Raw genomic sequence first — 20,919 nt, 5'->3', positions numbered from 1 at the left:
CTGTCTATGTATTTACGTGTGGTATTGGAGGTCGATTCTTAGCTCGTGTGTGTGTGTGTGTGTGTGTGTGTGTGTGTGTGTGTGTGTGTGTGTGTGTGTGTGTGTGTGTGTGTGTGTGTGTGTGTTTGCGTGTGTGTGTGTGTGTGTTTGCGTGTGTGTGCGCGTGCGCGCGTGTGGGAGGATTTTGCAGTTTTCAGTCACTAACTGTTAATTTATGTATTTGTTAGCTGAAGAAGCCATGTTGCATGTTTTGCCTGTGTGCGTGCGTGCGTGCGTGCGTTTTCACACGCATGTAATCTGTAGTTGACATGAGCCCTGCGTTTGTGTGCTCTCGTTAGCGTTGCACACGATTTGCAGAATCCCCACACAAATCCATGGCAGTCATGTTATTGAATTGTATAGCAAAGTAGTTGTAGCAAGTCATGTAGAGGTGCAGGAGAGTGTTAGTTGCTTCAAGGCTGAATGACACATCTGGTATGAGCTGGATTCCCGCACCATTGTCACGCAAAGACTCGGGCTACCTTGGACTGGTTCTCTCCTATTCTATAATGATCTGTTTTGTAGCATGTACATGCAAGTTTTGATATTAATCCAATATTCTTCTAGCTTCTAGGCTGGTTATCACTTTCGCCTCTTGTTGCCTTGATGCTAGTGATGAGCTCCTGATCCTAGGAAATAGAGGTACCTTCCCCTTCCTGGAAATCATCCCGATTATCTCTCAGTTTGTACGAGTCATAATCTTATTAAGCTCCCTTTCCAAGGAAGTGAAGGGCTCTTGATTCAAGGAATTGTTACTACCACCTTTTTCTTTGAATTAAATATGATAACCTCCCATTGCACAGGCGCTATATGTATATATAGTTTTAAGAGTTTATCTTAGATTACGTAAGATTGGTTATCAGACAGGACAAGTGTTCTTGACGCGGGTCTTTAGTCATATGATGACCCGCCACTGGAGCTTTGGGTCAGCAGATGACCGCTGACTTACCCGTTCACCCCTTTAAAAATATTTTTATGGTTATGATTTAAAGGTTTAGTGTTTTTACGTTATCTTCTGAGTGCATTTTGGCTTGGATGAATTCATCCTTGAGGGAAAACAAGAGTTAATGTGACTTTGTTTCATAATAAGATAACAAGTTGGATCCAAATAGCATACCGCTCACCGATAAAAAAAAAAAGACATGTTGCAAAACAAGATTTTACTGGGACAATGCTTCATCCTGTGTAGAACTCTATCAAGTCTTAACCTGATAAAACCGAACATAGAGTGAAACTTGTTCCCAGTAAAACATTGCTCTGCACCATGATTCTTCTTTACCAAAAAACAAAAGAGCATGGGCTAACGTGAAAGTAAGTCATCTACCTCTTGACGTCATGACTTGGGTTTAACCACTGGACTTCTGACGACTTTGTTTCCACATCCTACTGGTCATTTTGTGTCTGCGTGCATGCTTCCTGTCCCGTCCCGTCCCGTCCGTCCGTCCGTCCGTCCGCATCCATCCCATCCCATCCCATCCATCCATCCATCCATCCATCCATCCATCCATCCATCCATCCATCCATCCATCCATCCATCCATCCATCCATCCATCCATCCATCCCATCCCATCCCATCCCATCCCATCCACCCATTCATCCCATTCATCCCATCGATCCATCCATCCCATCGATCCATCCATCCCATCGATCCATCCATCCCATCCCACCCCATCCCACTCCACCCCACCCCACCCCACCCCACCCCACCCCACCCCATCCCACCCCATCCTACCCCATCCCACCCCATCCCACCCCATCCCACCCCATCCCACCCCATCCCACCCCATCCCATCCATCCCATCCATCCATCCATCATGTGGAAAATTGCATTTATCAGAATGTAACTAATTATGTACATAACAGTAAATGATAACAAAGATAATTATTATTTATCATTGTTACATAGACAAGTAGGAATTTGGGACACCTAGGTCGCAAAAAATGTCCCCCTTCGATACCTACCACTGTCATAACCACAAGTTGCTCTGGACCTGTTAATTAAATGAAATATACATACACCAGGAATACTGGTAAATATATAAATTTGTTGACTGTATATTAAAAATTAAAGAATAATTATAGATATACACAATTACCTAACAGAAAGAAAATATCTTAATATCACTCACCAGTTTGACTGGAGATTAAGTTATATCATACTCAGAAAAACCTCACTAACTAAATTTATGAAAACACTGGCCAGAATTATACACAAATCTAGAGAGCTTATCTGAGGTTCCTGGAGAGGTCTTGTCCAGTCGCCTGATATCTCAAGTTATGCAGGAATGCACATCCACCAATTTCGCCTCCTATTTGGTGGCCTGGTCGGTGGCCCGGTGGCCTGGTGGCTAAAGCTCCCGCTTCACACACGGAGGGCCCGAGTTCGATTCCTGGCGGGTGGAAACATTTCGACACGTTTCCTTACACCTGTTGTCCTGTTCACCTAGCAGCAAATAGGTACCTGGGTGTTAGTCGACTGGTGTGGGTCGCATCCTGGGGGACAAGATTAAGGACCCCAATGGAAATAAGTTAGACAGTCCTCGATGATGCACTGACTTTCTTGGGTTATCCTGGGTGGCTAATCCTCCGGGGTTAAAAATCCGAACGAAATCTTATCTTATCTTATCTTATCTGTCAACACAATTTTAACCTCTAGAGCACGAAAATTTCTACCCATTCCACCAACGTTCTAATACAAATTCAAAACCCAGATGGCGAGTCTCCTGCCCAGATGCCGGCTTTCCATTTTCTATGACATAAATATTATTAAATACAGTATGGCCATCTATTTACATATAAATACTGAATTTCTGGAAAATATATACAGTATTTTCCACACATCAATCCACTCTCCCTCCTTCCTCTTCTCTCTCCACTCTCCACACTTCCTCTTCTTGCCGTCGTCCTCTTTCCCTCTCCTCCCTTCATTTCTAATTCTTCTAATATTTTTTTTCTTTTTATTTATAGTATTACTTGTAGAGTACAGTATAATTAATAATGTAGATTATTATTATATTATTATTATTATTACTATTATTATTATTATTATACTTTTCACAATAGAATGTTTCTTGTCTGGTTCTATATAATTTTATAACTTAAAAATGGAATTTTGTTTTTTCATTATCCTAGTAGTTTGCCAGAGAAAAAAAGTTGTTTTCCCAGTTACTTGTCTCTAGCAATTTATCATTAAAGTTTTTTTTTTCTCCAATATCGGCCGTTTCTCACCAAGGTAAGGTGACATGAAAAAGAAGAAAGACTTTCATCATCACTAGCTACATCACTGTCTTGCTAGAGACATTCTGAAACTACAGTTAAAAAACTGCAACATATTTCTATGTTACATTTCAGTATATCATCACATTTTCTAACCTTGATGTTGGTGAAGGGCCCTTGATTCAAGGAATTGGTAGTCTCCTTTTCATTGAATCAAATCCAATTGCCTCTTATTGTTGTTGTTATAATCAAAATGAAGTGCTTAACCTACATGGGTCATACAGTGCCTCTTATTGTCCTGTTCGAGTAAGCTTTTAATTTAACTTGCTAATGGAGGGGTTGTCCTAGTGAATTATTAAATTAGATTGTTTAAAAATAGCAGAGAAAAGCATTTATGTATTCTTTTGTATACCATATAGTACACACAATGTACACATATAGAGAGTTTATTTAGGCACAGGCATACGTAAGTACAATAATCATACACTGTAAATTACATAGGATAACACCCAAAAAAATGTCAGTGAAAATAATAGTTAAAAGTTTACTAAGCAGACTTTGCCTATAATTTCAAAAGTCCATCATATTGAATTTTTGCACACCATTACAGGGTTAGCTCTTTCTTATGAGTGTAATACTGTGTAATTACTTTTCTGACATAAAAATTGTGCATTCATTGCAGGGGCCGGTGGCGGAGGAGTGGTGAGCTCAAGCAGCAGCAGAGGTATGTTCACGGTGATGGGTAAAAGTGTCACCTATTCTGGCCAGCACTTTGTTGCAGAGGGGGAAAAGTTCTCCATTACTTGCACCCTTGATGTTAATGACTATCTGCAGTGGACTTTGAATAACAGACCTATTATTCCTGGGGAGGCTGGGTAAGGGATTTGAGAGCTGCACAGTAGGTTTGTTTCTGTGGTTAAAAGAATATGTTCTGTATGTGATTTTAAACAACTGGACATGAAATACAGTATATAGTATATGTAATGAGCTATATAAGAAACTAGTATTAAAATTTGTTTTAGTAAACTGATAGTAATAAAGCAAAAACAGGACGTAGAAATATGTGCACACAAATATAACACAAGCTTAGAATATGCGTTATGCAGAACTTATCAATTTTAGTAAATATTATTATAGAGAATTTGGCTGACCATTTACTGTATTTCGCATCTTATTAGACACATGTTTTTTCCTCATAAAATGTCTCCAAAAACCACCCTGCATCCTACAAACTGAAGGTCAGTGATGGGAGCTATTAGTTTGGGATGTGGGGTAGGCTGTAGCTCTCCCAGTTACGTCTGATGCCGAGCCATTGAAACTAAAACAAGTCTTATCAGCTGCATCTTATAAGCCGCGAAATACGGTACTTAATGGTCTGTCCACTCTGTACTGAGCAATCCTTTATTTTCAGAATGATTGTTTTCTGTATATAAAGGTTTACTTTGCGCAGTCTTTGACTACATTTGTTGGCAAGTCTTGGCATCCATCATTATGCTGTTGCCTCTGTGTAACAGGGAGCTTTCTGTAAAGTAGTTTCAATGTGTTGTTTCGTCCTCTATCAGTTGTATAATGTACTTTAAGTTATCGGTTGGATAACCATCCAGAGAGGTATCATCCTTTCAGTGATTGTGAAACTGAAGCCTGTTAAATGTTTGCACTCTTGCTAGGATTTCTCTTCTTTTTGTTTTATGTAGTGCACATGCAAGATGACAGGTAAACCTTGTTTCAGCTTACACTCAGTATACACTTACCTATATTTTTCTATGATTTTCATAATAGTCTCTCTTTCCTGTAATATTTGTTTTGCAATTTAGGAGCCATTTACCAGGATCAGGCAAGGGAAAGGATGATCTCTGAAACCATTAACAGATAATATATAAGCTATTTATTATTTTTTTTACAGCTTAATTCCCTGATTATAACAACTTTGTATTTTCACTTTAACTCTTCATTAATAACTCCTTTAGCATATTTTGCAGTAACTCATTTATCTGTGTGTGTACAGTACAGTGTATAGTACAGTGCACTGTATACTTGTACAGTATTTATATTTTTTATTTGGTAAAAAATTAGTGCAAAATTTTTTAAGAATATTGTGTGAATTTAAGTTATTCAATGTCAGATTTACTATGATAGAAGGCCCTGGACGGCAAGGATATATTATGAGTCGGATAATTGTGGTGAGATCTCATGCCTTCCACGCTGGAGAGTACAAGTGCACACCCTACAGCACTGAAGCACATTGGGTGTTTGTTATTGGTGGTAAGGCAGTAGAAAATTTGCTGGAAGTATTGATCAATTGCTGTGCTGTATTGATAATACAGTGGTATTGTTTGGAAAATGGTAATTAAATTAGAGCTAGCTGTATGTAATATCAGTAGCTCCCTTTTACTCATTTTTCCCAGCATGATCTCCAAGACACTACTGTGTGGTGCACCTCTTTTTCTTTTATGGGATAGAAAACGTATACTATTTTAAGATGTAATCTTTAATTTTTTAATGGGTGAATTCATAATGAATGTCTTAGCTAAATGGCCAAAACTTCCACTGAGGGGGGTCATGATAATCAAGAGAATCTTTGTATTTCTCCTTCCAAAAAAAAAAAAAAAATCACCACCATCATGAATGCCATTCAAGAAGAGGTACCATGTATATAATAGTTTCACTATAGTTTATTTTAAAAGTATTTGTTACTGATAAGTAAACTGATGCAGTACAGTATACTAGCACTGTACAGTAGTAGTAAAACTGTACCATATGTATTAGATGCTAAAGATCTGAAGGCTCTTTAAACAGTGTTTACCTGAAGTATATAGTACTGTATGGCTTTCATTGCCCTGCAAACTTTGTCACCTTGCGGTGTAGTGATGCTTGTTTATTATTTTACATGGAAATTATAGTAAATATTATCTTGTAAATCATCCTACAGGTGAAAGATGTTAGAAAAATATGAAAATAATTAAATTAATTTTTATTAAAAAATGGTTATAACAAAACAGTAAGCCTGTGCTTTAATGAACTAATAGGGAATAGCAGGTGGCTAGCAGTTGTGATTGTAATGGATAGAGATGAGATTGCTTTGCTGTTGTAATGGATAGAGATAAGATTGCTTTGCTGTCTTGTAACATCGGACAATTTTGTAACCTCCTGGACTTTGTTGTTACCAAATCAGTTGACCCAGTGGATTCTGTCACATATTTCTGAAGTCTGTCAAATTGACGGTTTACTGTATTTTTTAATATAATACAGGCACTCCTCACTTAATGACTATTAAATCTTCGTTAGTTATCTCTCCCTCGACATATTCCACTAATTCTTCAGTATCTTTCACTTCAACCAACTGGATGGAGAGCTGGTCATAAGTCTGTGCTGTCATTAAACAGGTAGGTCGTTAAGTGAGGAGTGTCTGTACTGTCAATGGTACAATATTTGTATAGTATTTAATTGATTTAATCTTTTAAAATTAAGCAATTTTTATTTAGTGCAGCAAATCTCACTTTTTTTTCTTATATCAGGTTCGCTCACAGACACAGAGGGAACTCGGCGTCTCCAGGAAGGTAAACCCTTACTACTGACCTGTGACTCCAATGCAACAGAACATCACGCTATATGGTATGTATCTAAAAGTATTCTTGAACATTAAGAATGCTAGACTCGATTGAATTGTGGTATCTGCAGACTTCTGGCAAAACTACTGTTGAGTGAAAGATTTGGAATGTGCTATTTTGTTTTTTCACAATACCTGCGTGATTAAAAAATAAAATACTATGGGTAAATTTTTATTGGCTTACTATCTGTGTAAGCCAGATAGTAAGCTGGCTTACACAGCTTACTATCTGTAAGCTGTGTAAGCTTACAGATAGTAAGCTTATCTGAATTGTAAATAGTAAGCTTATCTGAATTCAGATATCATACTAAATTCAGTGAAATATAATTCAGTTCCATAAGTGGAATGCATACACAAGATGGCCCTGCATATACAGTGCCGATTTTTGGTGTTCCACAATTTTGTTGTCTTTCAGTTGAGCCATTGTTCCACCCTCCAGTGACTACCGCTTGCGGGTGGAACATAATGAAGAATGGATCAGTTTGAATCCAGCGAAAACATGGAACACCAAAAAGAAGGTGCTGTATATGTGGGGCCCTCCTGTATTATTCATACTTTACTGAATCAACCCAAGGTAAGGTGTGTAATTCAACCTATAGCATCTTGACATTTAATTACAGATGTATAGCTAATAAGAGATGTTTGGTGCCTAATTCATATCCTGTTATAAATTTTCAAACAAAAAGTTAGGAAACATTAATATCTCTCTCTTCAGAATTCTCCAATTTCCAAATACAGTAATAGAAATTCAAAATATTCCGAATTACTGTATAGAAAACTTCAGAGTTGAAAGTTTTCAGCATGTTCAGGGTAACTTTGTTACCATGAATGTGTGGCCATCAATTTACATACAGTTGTCGTAGAATTAAACTTAAACATTAAAATGATAAACCCTCGCCAAATTTGACCTAGCCAGGCAGGCCATGGATGTTGTTCAGAAATTTATTTTTGACTAAACATGTGTTACTATTACTTTTTCCAGTCTCACTTCCTTCCCAGCCCAAGAAAGATGGTGACTTGTTGCTAGTGAAGGGCTGTGATCGAAGATTTTGAGATATGTATAGTACTTTCTTGAATCAAACACGATTAACTTCACTTTCCAAGGCAGTGTACGACCCCCTATGGGTTTAGTGTTTATTTTTTAATATAATAATTTTGAAGTTAATAATGTAATTTTATTTTTACATGAAATTTATCAACCTGAAGGATGAAGGATGGAGAGGAAGTTACAGAAAGTGACCACATAAAGCTGTTCCCAAACTCTAGTTTGTACATTGCTTCCTCATCAAAAGATGACCTGGGCAATTACACGTGCAAATTTTCAGAGGACCTTGAGGCCAAAGTTTTTTATGTTGTTGGTAAGAGAGTTTGTTGTCTCAGTTTATATTATTACTGTACATTATGATCAGTATGCTGATGTACTCTAAGAATATATTATTTCTTTATTTGTTTAAAGCAGTTTAAGAAAGATGATTCAGTAAGGATAGATAGTTTTGTCAGGGGATGAACATACACATGAACTAGGATAGTTATGGTGTCTAACATGATAAAGAAAAGCATTATTTGTGCCAGCAAGGTGTACACTTGAATTGTGTTCTGTAAACTTGTAAAAGAGTGGCCAAATTAAAAATACATATAGGAGAGTCAGAGTACAGGAATCTTGCCAAGAGAATTGGGTTTAAGAAAGTTCTTTTAGCATGAGAGTAAGCAGTTTTTGAAAATGGGAAAATAGTCAAGATAAGAGAATGAAGAATAAAGCAAGGAAATGTGGCTCTCTGGCAACATAACTTCAGTCTTTTCTAACTCTTTCTTATTGCTCAATAATTTTGCTTCATCTATTAAGTTTAAAACAGATGAGAAATCTCAACTAACTCATTCAACATTCAAGGTATAGTTTCCTATAAATTTGTGACTTATATTGTTTGCTCTACCAGAAACCAATTACTATAAACAAACACATTTGATAACCTCTGTTTACTGTTGTATGTATATACTGTATATACACACAAGTTGTTTTATTTATCTATTTGAAACTACATGAGCAGAGCTAAGCTCATTGTGTCCAATATTTAATATTACTCTTTTTTTTTCTCTCTCTCTCTTCTTATTAACACATCAGCCATTTCCCACCGTTCCCAGTGGATGTAACCCATCTTGCCTTTTCTTGTAACTTGTTTCACTGCTTGAAAGGAACAGTTTTCTAGTATCCTCCTTGCACTACCACTTCCTTAGTTTAGTATTAAAGCTACCTCTTATTCTGCCTGATGTAATGGTGTTACAACATATTCCTTCAATTTTATTCCATCCCCTTATAACAATACTTTTATAGGCAACCATCTGCCAGTAACCATATATTTTTTCTAGTACATTTGACAGTTTCAGAATTTGTGTTTCTTCTTTCAACAAATCATCTGTATCCCACCGAGGCAGGGTGGCTTAAAAAGAAAAACAAAAGTTTCTCTTTTGAACTTCAGTCATGTATACAGGAGAAAGGGTTACTAGCCCCTTGCTCCTGGCATTTTAGTTGCCTCTTACGACATGCATGGCTTACAGAGGAAGAATTATGCTCCGCTTCCCCATGGATAGAATTTATATTTATTTAAAAGATATACTTCCTTTAATGGAGAAGAATCCTTCCTCCTTAAGTCATTGCGTGTTGCAAGAGGTGTTTAAAATGCCAGGAGCAAGGGGTTAGTGACCCCCTTCTCTTGTATAAATTACTAATTGTAAAAAAAAAAAGCTCATTTCTTTTTCAGGTCATCCTGCTTTGGTGGGAATGGCTAGTGTGTTAAAAAAAACATCCTTTGTGTTTTATGTATATGTCCTTTTTCAGAACTCTCTCTTCATAAACAACTGCCTAAGTCCACAACAGTGCTGGAGAATGACAAAATGTCCCTCACATGTCAGGTTCAGGGTGATCCTATTCCCACTGTTCAGTGGCTGAAAGGTAAGATTTTAAAATGTTTAATTAGAACAAAGCAAATGATAGTTGTATAGATGCATAGGCTGTCTACAACTTGTATATCCCAAATTAATGTCCTTGTCGTCGCCGTCGTCCTCTTCGTCGTCCTCTTCGTCGTCCTCGTCCTCGTCGTCCTCGTCATCGTCGTCCTCCTCCTCCTCGTCCTCGTCGTCCTCCTCGTCATTGTCATCCTCCTCCTCCTCCTCGTCCTCCTCGTCCTCCTCCTCCTCGTCCTCCTCGTCGTCCTCCTCCTCCTCCTCCTCCTCCTCCTTGTCCTCCTTGCCATCGTCCTCCTCCTCGTCCTCCTTGCCGTCGTCCTCCTCCTCGTCCTCCTCCTCGTCCTCCTCCTCGTCCTCCTCCTCGTCCTCCTCCTCCTCCTCCTCCTCCTCCTCGTCCTCCTCGTCGTCGTCCTCCTCCTCCTCCTCCTCCTCCTCCTCCTCCTCCTCCTCCTCCTCCTACTCGTCGTCCTCCTCCTCCTCCTACTCGTCGTCGTCCTCCTCCTCCTCCTCCTCCTCGTCCTCGTCCTCCTCATCCTCATCCTCCTCGTCCTCCTCGTCCTCCTCCTCATCCTCCTCGTCCTCCTCCTCCTCCTCCTCCTCCTCCTCCTCCTCCTCCTCCTCCTCCTGTACTACTACTACCACAACCACTACTATACTACTACTACTACTAACTTCCATTACCTCAACCACTACTTGTCCTTTTTTTTTCTGTTCCTCTCTTTGTCCCATCCCCGTCCATCTCTTATATATAGTACCGGCTCCCTCATATTCATGCGTTAGTGTGACTAGTCAGTGGTCCACGTCAGGTCCAAATGCCGTCATAAGCTTCTTTCTCCTATGTGCTGGTTATTTGTGTATTATTTTAAAATAATTTGCAGTTAGCAGTCTTTCATGGTAAAGTAAAACTAGAATTGAAATTAATGACAAATTTTCAAAGTCTTCAGTTGTAAAGTTATCAAAAATTTCAAAGCAGACTAGACACTTAGGAATCACTAATTTTGCAACTGCCGAGCTGCAGTACTAATGCAGGAAATACAACTATCCGTCCTGCCATTGTTTTCTGCACAACATAGTCATGTTGAAAATCCTGGAATGCAACTTGCTTGTAAGCTGTGGACCTGTTTATTTGAATACCCACTTTTCAGTGTGGTGCTTTGATGCTAATGAAGGGCTCTTGATTGAAGGAATTCATTCTACCCTCCCCTTGTAACAAACCTAATAACCTATTTATTTCTAAGGCCCTGGCTGACTGTCATGTATTACAGTAGTAGAACGTGAAGAAGAATACTCACAATTATAGTCAAAATTTAAATTCAATTTTTTTTTTATTTTTCTGCAGTATTCAGAAATGTAGTTTACATGAGCATATTAGATAGGAGTTAATGGTGACAAGTGGTTTTTAGGACTTGACATGCTGTTAGAGTTGTGAGCAAAGTAACATTTATGAAGGGATTCAGGGAAACCGGTGGGCTGGACTTGAGTCCTGGAGATGGGAAGTACACTGCCTGCACTCTGAAGGAAGGGTGTTAATATTGCAGTTTTATGACTGTAGTGTGATTGCACCTCTGACAAGACAGTGAGGGAGTGAATAATGATGAAAGGTTTTCTTTTTTGGGCCTCCCTGCTCTGGTGGGAGATGGCTGATGTACTAATAAAAAATAACGTGAGATATAAGCGACTATTGGCAGAAAGGTGGGCTAGTGCAAAGATGAGTAGTGGGGGGGTTGAAGAGGGTTGGAATAGTTTTAAAAATGCAGTATTAGAATGTGGGGCAGAAGTTTGTGGTTATAGGAGGGTGGGCGCAGGAGGAAAGAGGAGTGATTGGTGGAATGATGAAGTAAAGGGTGTGATAAAAGAGAAAAAGGTAGCTTATGAGAGGTTTTTACAAAGCAGAAGTGTTATAAGAAGAGCAGAGTATATGGAGAGTAAAAGAAAGGTAAAGAGAGTGGTGAGAGAGTACAAAAGGAGAGCAGATGATAGAGTGGGAGAGGCACTGTCAAGAAATTTTAATGAAATTAAGAAAAAATTTTGGAGTGAGTTAAACAAGTTAAGAAAGCCTAGGGAAAGTATGGATTTGTCAGTTAAAAACAGAGTAGGGGAGTTAGTAGATGGGGAGATGGAGGTATTAGGTAGATGGCGAGAATATTTTGAGGAACTTTTAAATGTTAAGGAAGAAAGAGAGGCAGTAATTTCATGCACTGGTCAGGGAGGTATACCATCTTTTAGGAGTGAAGAAGAGCAGAATGTAAGTGTGGGGGAGGTACGTGAGGCATTACGTAGAATGAAAAGGGGTAAAGCAGCTGGAACTGATGGGATCATGACAGAAATGTTAAAAGCAGGGGGGGATATAGTGTTGGAGTGGTTGGTACTTTTGTTTAATAAATGTATGAAAGAGGGAAAGGTACCTAGGGATTGGCAGAGAGCATGCATAGTCCCTTTATATAAAGGGAAAGGGGACAAAAGAGACTGTAAAAATTATAGAGGAATAAGTTTACTGAGTATACCAGGAAAAGTGTACGGTAGGGTTATAATTGAAAGAATTAGAGGTAAGACAGAATGTAGGATTGCGGATGAGCAAGGAGGTTTCAGAGCGTGTAGGGGATGTGTAGATCAAGTGTTTATTGGCAGTTTGGAGGGATATGTTGTGTATCTTTATGCGTATATGCTTCTAAACTGTTGTATTCTGAGCACCTCTGCAAAAGCAGTGATAATGTGTGAGTGTGGTGAAAGTGTTGAATGATGAAAGTATTTTCTTTTTGGGGATTTTCTTTCTTTTTTTTGGGTCACCCTGCCTCGGTGGGAGACGACCGACTTGTTGAAAAAAAAAAAAATGTGAACAGTATTTAGATAAAGGTAGGGAAGTTTTTATTGCATTTATGGATTTAGAAAAGGCATATGATAGAGTGGATAGAGGAGCAATGTGGCAGATGTTGCAAGTACAGTATATGGAATAGGTGGTAAGTTATTAAATGCTGTAAAGAGTTTTTATGAGGATAGTGAGGCTCAGGTTAGGGTGTGTAGAAGAGAGGGAGACTACTTCCTGGTAAAAGTAGGTCTTAGACAGGGATGTGTAATGTCACCATGGTTGTTTAATATAGTTATAGATGGGGTTGTAAAGGAAGTAAATGCTAGGGTGTTCGGGAGAGGGGTGGGATTAAATTTTGGGGAATCAAATTCAAAATGGGAATTGACAGTTACTTTTTGCTGATGATACTGTGCTTATGGGAGATTCTAAAGAAAAATTGCAAAGGTTAGTGGATGAGTTTGGGAATGTGTGTAAAGGTAGAAAGTTGAAAGTGAACATAGAAAAGAGTAAGGTGATGAGGGTAGAAAAGAGTAAGGTGATGATGGTATCAAATGATTTAGATAAAGAAAAATTGGATATCAAATTGGGGAGGAAGAGTATGGAAGAAGTGAATGTTTTCAGATACTTGGGAGTTGACGTGTCGGCGGATGGATTTATGAAGGATGAGGTTAATCATAGAATTGATGAGGGAAAATAGGTGAGTGGTGCATTGAGGTATATGTGGAGTCAAAAAACGTTATCTATGGAGGCAAAGAAGGGAATGTATGAAAGTATAGTAGTACCAACACTCTTATATGGGTGTGAAGCTTGGGTGGTAAATGCAGCAGCGAGGAGACAGTTGGAGGCAGTGGAGATGTCCTGTTTAAGGGCAATGTGTGGTGTAAATATTATGCAGAAAATTCGGAGTGTGGAAATTAGGAAAAGGTGTGGAGTTAATAAAAGTATTAGTCAGAGGGCAGAAGAGGGGTTGTTGAGGTGGTTTGGTCATTTAGAGAGAATGGATCAAAGTAGAATGACATGGAAAGCATATAAATCTATAGGGGAAGGAAGGCGGGGTAGGGGTCGTCCTCAAAAGGGTTGGAGAGAGGGGGTAAAGGAGGTTTTGTGGGCAAGGGGCTTGGACTTCCAGCAAGTGTGCATGAGCGTGTTAGATAGGAGTGAATGGAGACGAATGGTACTTGGGACCTGACGATCTGTTGGAGTGTGAGCAGGGTAATATTTAGTGAAGGGATTCAGGGAAACCGGTTATTTTCATATAGTCGGACTTGAGTCCTGGAAATGGGAAGCACAATGCCTGCACTTTAAAGGAGGGGTTTGGGATATTGGCAGTTTGGAGGGATATTTTGTGTATCTTTATATGTGTATGCTTCTAAACTGTTGTATTCTGAGCACCTCTGCAAAAACAGTGATAATGTGTGAGTGTGGTGAAAGTGTTGAATGATGATGAAAGTATTTTCTTTTTGGGGATTTTCTTTCTTTTTTGGGTCACCCTGCCTCGGTGGGAGACGGCCGACTGGAGTTTGCTGGGCACAAAAGAAAGCCACTATCATGCAGTGTGTTTCAGGGACTTCTGAGTGAAGTAATAGATGGAATGAAAATGATTTGTCTTAAGATGCTCTTCAAAACTGCTGTTTTGCCAGAGTTCTGAGCTGCAGTTATAGTTATTAGATGCATGTGAAATTTTACTTGGAAGATGATTGTCTCTCATGTTAAAATTTTGAAGATGGATGATAAAAATTTTAATTTTCTTCATTTTCCTATTTTTGACACTTCACCAGATGGAGAATTACTTCAGGACATCATCAACTCTTCAAGACTTGCCTTGTCTGAAAATGAGCACCACGTCCCCAATGCCACTCTACTAATCAAACCTGTAATGAAAACAGATGATGGAAACTACATTTGCCTTATCTCCCAGTATACAATCCAGTGGAACACAACTACAGATGTGCGAGTCAAAGGTAAAATATTGATGGGATGTCTTTGATTTTACATTCTTACTTTCTTAAATTAGGCCTCTTCATTTTTTCACTCATTTTCTCTAAACAATATGTTATGAATGCATTATTAGTACAGGAGGGCCCTCACGTATACAGCTTCCTCTTTGCAGTGTTCCATGTTCTCATTGACTTTCAGTTGAGCCATTGTTCATTATGTTTGGTGCTTTTTCCGTTTTTCTGCTGTTATCGCCGTTTTCGTTCAACATTTGCATAAAGGAATGATGACTGGTACCATATTTTAAGGTAAGTATTGTATGTAGCATGTATTTATTTTACTTTTTTCTATGCCTAGCTGTATCGAGCACTTAATATATGATAGTATAAACATGTAATCAGGCGTTTTAGACATATTCAATAATGAAAAATCAGCTCTTTTTCACCTGCCTGTGATCTTTGCTTTTCGTTTGATGTCGTGAGCCTTAGAGCCATGTGAATGTGGCCTTCTTGTACAGTTTATGCTCGGTTATCCAGTGAATATTGTAAACTGGTTGAACGGCTGAGATGAAAATAGCCAGGTAACGGTGGGAATAGCTCTAATATCTAGCTTACTAAAGAGAAAAGGGTTAAAAAAATATCCCAAATAAATAATGGAGATAATGATTAACTGCACTGCTCTGAAATAAGTCCGGTTAATGGGGCAACTCAGGGATGCCTCTATGCTCCTGGCTAGTCCAGTGACCTTCCTTTGTCTGCTTCCTTTTTGTCACTTCATGCTGTTAATTGACTACATTGAGAATTATTTTGTAAAATAATATTTTTTACAGGTATATTTATACAAATTTGGATATTTGGTATTTGATAGCTGGATACTGATTTGTTAGTTTCCTGTTTGCTTGGTGCAATTTTGTCATTAGATGTGGGCTCCGTATTACATTTTTCTAAGGCCATTATTCAAATTTAAGTTTTATTTATTTACTCTCTTTTAGAATAAAATATGCAGATTTATTATATGAAAATGCTCTGGGACTTGTTCTATTGTATAAACAAGAAAAAAATCTGATCCCCTACTTTCAAAGCATTTAACTGGGTGGCCCTGAATCCAACAGGTTCTTTATCGTATAGTTTGGATAGTCAAAAGTTAACTTTATCTGTATAGTGAGAGAGACTTTCCTGTAGGTATACAAAAGGGCCCCATTTGTATGGCTCTAGGTTCCTGATTCCATACAGTAAACAAAAATTACTTGCGGTGGAAAAGAGCAGTTTTTTCATTATCGAATGCCTCTAAAATGCCTGATAATGTGCTTGGACGATCATATATTAAGTGCTCAATGCAGTTAGCCATAAAAAAAAGATTAAAAAATTAATTAAATCTACAGTACATACAATGCTTACCTTAAAATGTGGTGCTGATTGCCCTTCCCTTACACAACTGTTGTAAGAAAATGGTGGAAAAGGCGGAAAGCAGCAGAAAAGGCTCAATTGAAAGCCAAATAAAATGTGGAGCCCCGAAAAGAAGGTGCTGTATGTGTGGGCCCTCCTGCATTACCTGTACCCATGCAGGTAGAGTATGTGGCACCTTAGCCTTCCATCTGTTATATTTATAGCTCATTCTCTCTATAATGTACTATACTATAAAATTTACAAAATACAATATACACACACTAAAGCTTGAGTTAAAAGACTTTTTTTTGTTTCTCCTTATAATTTCACAATAAAATGAAAATATATGATCATAAAGCCACTCTTAAAAAAATTTTAATCCAGTATTATGGTGTAATGCCACATTGCTCTCCTGTGTCTTGCCAAATTGTGCTAGCGTATATGCAATGGAAAATATAATGGGACTGCTGTATGAGTACAGTGGTACCTCGGGATACGAACTTTTTTCGTTCCAGAAGGCTGTTCAAATGCTGATACCGAACGAATTTGTTCCCATAAGAAATAATGTAAATTAGATTAGTTTGTTTCAGACCCCCAAAAATACACTTACAAAAGCACTTACATAAAGCACTTGCAAAAGCACTTACATAATTGATCGAGTTTTGAGCTGTTCGTAACCCGAGGTACCACTGTATAGGAAAGATTTTGCAGTTGAACAATTAGTGTGTTCAGTATTCAACATACAGTTAGGAGTATGTAGATATTGTATTGAGGCTTTGATTTTTATATAGCCTGGATTTTACTATACAGGGCTTTAGTGTTAAACTTTAGGGGTAATTACTATATGCCAGAGAGGAGAAAATAATAGCAGCATTATAGGTGCTCTTCAACTAAGGATGATTCAGCTTATGATATTTCAACTTTACTATAGTGCAGAAGCAATTACTTTGGACATGTATGAGAACAGCATGAGAACAGCAAAATCATGACTTGTATTTATTTATTTACTTATCAATATTGGTATTTACTTAGAGTAATTATTTGTTTATTTACTTATTCAGTGACAGTGGTTATTTACTTATTTAGCATATTATATTCATATCCAACTTAGGAATTTTTCGACTTAAAACGGGTTTGCCGGAATATAACCCCATTGTAAGTCAAGGACCACCTGTATTTATCTCCTCTTAAAATTATCTTTCAGAGGGAGTGTCTGGAAGCCATTAAGGGGTTCCTAATTCAAGGAACAGGGGTTATCCTCATTTTTCTTGGATTAAACCTAATTACCTCCTATTTCCCAGGAACTGTATGACACTACAGGTTTAGTGTTTCCTCATGCAAATAATGATCCTCTTAAAGAAACCTTGTGCTCTTGTATTTTTACATCTTAGTACTGTGTTATTTCTGTTTGATGTCCTGCTGGCTTTTGTACTAAATTTCAATAATTTTCAGACATTTATGCTGCATTGTGGCCTTTTCTGGGCATTGTAGCTGAGGTTGTGTTGTTGTGTACAATTATCTTCATCTATGAGAAGCGCCGCATAAAGCCAAACTTTGATGACTCTGATACTGACCAGATAGCAGAACAGTAAGTCAATTTTATATGAAAGAATTTTGCCTCAGAATTTCTTTTGTTTAGCATTTGTGTTCCACAGGTTAAGCCTGATACAAATTCTTGTAGCCAGCATTGTATTGACCCTCTGTTTCTTCCATGGTATGGTGAAGGATTGACACCAGGTCTTCTGTGGTTTAGATAGCACAAACCTATTAGTAAAAAAAAAATAAAAACATACAGACAAGAGGGTGTCCCGTGGCCTGATAGCTAAAGCTCTCGCTTCACACGGCAAGGGTCTGGGATCGATTAACAGTGCTGGTAGAAACTTTGGACGTGTTTCTTTACACCGGTTGTTTATGTTAACCCATCAGTAAAATGGGTACCTAGGTGTTAGTCGACTGGTGTGGGTCGCATCCTGGGACAAGGACCTAATTTGCCTGAAATGCTCTGCATAGCAAGGGGCTTTCTATACAGTAGTATGTTATTCATGTCAGCTAGGTCTGTATACCATGTATGTGTACTTGTAGTAAATAAAGATCTTTCTTTCAAAAGAAAAATAATAATAATAATAATAAAATAATAATAAAGATATTTTATTATTATTATTATTATTTTTTTTTTATTATTATTATTATCACACTGGCCGATTCCCACCAAGGCAGGGTGGCCCGAAAAAGAAAAACTTTCACCATCATTCACTCCATCACTGTCTTGCCAGAAGGGTGCTTTACACTACAGTTTTTAAACTGCAACATTAACACCCCTCCTGTACTTCCCATCTCCAGGACTCAAGTCCGGCCTGCCGGTTTCCCTGAGCCCCTTCATAAATGTTACTTTGCTCACACTCCAATAGCACGTCAAGTATTAAAAACCATTTGTCTCCATTCACTCCTATCAAACACGCTCACGCATGCCTGCTGGAAGTCCAAGCCCCTCGCACACAAAACCTCCTTTACCCCCTCCCTCCAACCTTTCCTAGGCAGACCCTTACCCCGCCTTCCTTCCACTACAGACTGATACACTCTTGAAGTCACTCTGTTTCGCTCCATTCTCTCTACATGTCCGAACCACCTCAACAACCCTTCCTCAGCCCTCTGGACAACAGTTTTGGTAATCCCGCACCTCCTCCTAACTTCCAAACAACGAATTCTCTGTATTATATTCACACCACACAGTGCCCTCAGACATGACATCTCCACTGCCTCCAGCCTTCTCCTAGCTGCAACATTCATCACCCATGCTTCACACCCATATATGAGCGTTGGTAAAACTATACTCTCATACATTCCCCTCTTTGCCTCCAAGGACAAAGTTCTTTGTCTCCACAGACTCCTAAGTGCACCACTCACCCTTTTCCCCTCATCAATTCTATGATTCACCTCATCCTTCATAGACCCATCCGCTGACACATCAACTCCCAAATATCTGAATACATTCACCTCCTCCATACTCTCTCCCTCTAATCTGATATCCAATCTTTCATCACCTAATCTTTTTGTTATCCTCATAACCTTACTCTTTCCTGTATTCACTTTTAATTTTCTTCTTTTGCACACCCTACCAAATTCATCCACCAATCTCTGCAACTTCTCTTCAGAATCTCCCAAGAGCACAGTGTCATCAGCAAAGAGCAACTGTGGCAACTCCCACTTTATGTTTGATTCTCTATCTTTTAACTCCACGCCTGTTGCCAAGACCCTCGCATTTACTTCTCTTACAACCCCATCTATAAATATATTAAACAACTACGGTGACATCACACATCCTTGTCTAAGGCCTAGTTTTACTGGGAAATAATTTCCCTCTTTCCTACATACTCTAACTTGAGCCTCGCTATCCTCGTAAAAACTCTTCACTGCTTTCAGTCACCTACCTCCTACACCATACACCTGCAACATCTGCCACATTGCCCCCCTATCCACCCTGTCATACGCCTTTTCCAAATCCATAATTGCCACAAAGACCTCTTTAGCCTTATCTAAATACTGTTCACTTATATGTTTCACTGTAAACACCTGGTCCACACACCCCCTACCTTTCCTAAAGCCTCCTTGTTCATCTGCTATCCTATTTTCCGTCTTATTCTTAATTCTTTCAATAATAACTCTACCATACACTTTACCAGGTAAGCTCAACAGACTTATCCCCCTATAATTTTTGCACTCTCTTTTGTCCCCTCTGCCTTTATACAAAGGAACTATGCATGCTCTCTGCCAATCCCTAGGTACCTTACCCTCTTCCATACATTTATTAAATAATTGCACCAACCACTCCAAAACTATATCCCCACCTGCTTTTAACATTTCTATCTTTATCCCATCAAACCCGGCTGCCTTACCCCCTTTCATTTTACCTACTGCCTCACGAACTTCCCCCACACTCACAACTTGCTTTTCCTCACTCCTACAAGATGTTATTCCTCCTTGCCCTATACACGAAATCACAGCTTCCCTAACTTCATCAGCATTTAACAATTCCTCAAAATATTCCCTCCATCTTCCCAATACCTCTAACTCTCCATTTAATAACTCTCCTCTCCTATTTTTAACTGACAAATCCATTTTTTCTCTAGGCTTCCTTAACTTGTTAATCTCACTCCAAAACTTTTTCTTATTTTCAACAAAATTTGTTGATAACATCTCACCCACTCTCTCATTTGCTCTCTTTTTACATTGCTTCACCACTCTCTTAACCTCTCTCTTTTTCTCCATATACTCTTCCCTCCTTGCATCACTTCTACTTTGTAAAAACTTCTCATATGCTAACTTTTTCTCCCTTACTACTCTCTTTACATCATCATTCCACCAATCGCTCCTCTTCCCTCCCGCACCCACTTTCCTGTAACCACAAACTTCTGCTGAACACTCTAACACTACATTTTTAATCCTACCCCATACCTCTTCGACCCCATTGCCTATGCTCTCATTAGCCCATCTATCCTCCAATAGCTGTTTATATCTTACCCTAACTGCCTCCTCTTTTAGTTTATAAACCTTCACCTTTCTCTTCCCTGATGCTTCTATTCTCCTTGTATCCCATCTACCTTTTACTCTCAGTGTAGCTACAACTAGAAAGTGATCTGATATATCTGTGGCCCCTCTATAAACATGTACATCCTGAAGTCTACTCAACAGTCTTTTATATACCAATACATAATCCAACAAACTACTGTCATTTTGCCCTACATCATATATTGTATACTTATTTATCCTCTTTTTCTTAAAATATGTATTACCTATAACTAAACCTTTTTCTATACAAAGTTCAATCAAAGGGCTCCCATTATCATTTACACCTGGCACTCCAAGCTTACCTACCACACCCTCTCTAAAAGTTTCTCCTACTTTAGCATTCAGGCCCCCTACCACAATTACTCTCTCACTTGGTTCAAAGGCTCCTATACATTCACTTAACA

General features: G+C 38.6%; 1 protein-coding gene across 1 annotated transcript in view; it reads left to right on the top strand.

Annotated features, from left to right (window-relative positions):
• Positions 1–20,919, top strand: part of LOC128693732 (basigin-like) — a 32,572-nt gene that overhangs the window by 7,247 nt on the left and 4,406 nt on the right. The window contains exons 2-7 of the mRNA XM_070091192.1: positions 3,938–3,979; positions 6,771–6,867; positions 8,069–8,220; positions 9,696–9,809; positions 14,408–14,590; positions 17,402–17,537. Coding sequence (XP_069947293.1) covers positions 3,938–3,979; positions 6,771–6,867; positions 8,069–8,220; positions 9,696–9,809; positions 14,408–14,590; positions 17,402–17,537 — 724 coding nt within the window. The remainder of the gene's footprint in view (positions 1–3,937; positions 3,980–6,770; positions 6,868–8,068; positions 8,221–9,695; positions 9,810–14,407; positions 14,591–17,401; positions 17,538–20,919) is intronic.

The sequence above is a fragment of the Cherax quadricarinatus genome, chromosome 34 (genome assembly GCF_038502225.1).
Source record: "Cherax quadricarinatus isolate ZL_2023a chromosome 34, ASM3850222v1, whole genome shotgun sequence".
In the NCBI taxonomy this organism is placed as follows: Eukaryota; Metazoa; Arthropoda; class Malacostraca; order Decapoda; family Parastacidae; genus Cherax; species Cherax quadricarinatus.
The sequence above is the reverse complement of the archived record's forward strand: the minus strand, read 5'-3'. Positions and strand labels throughout refer to the sequence as shown.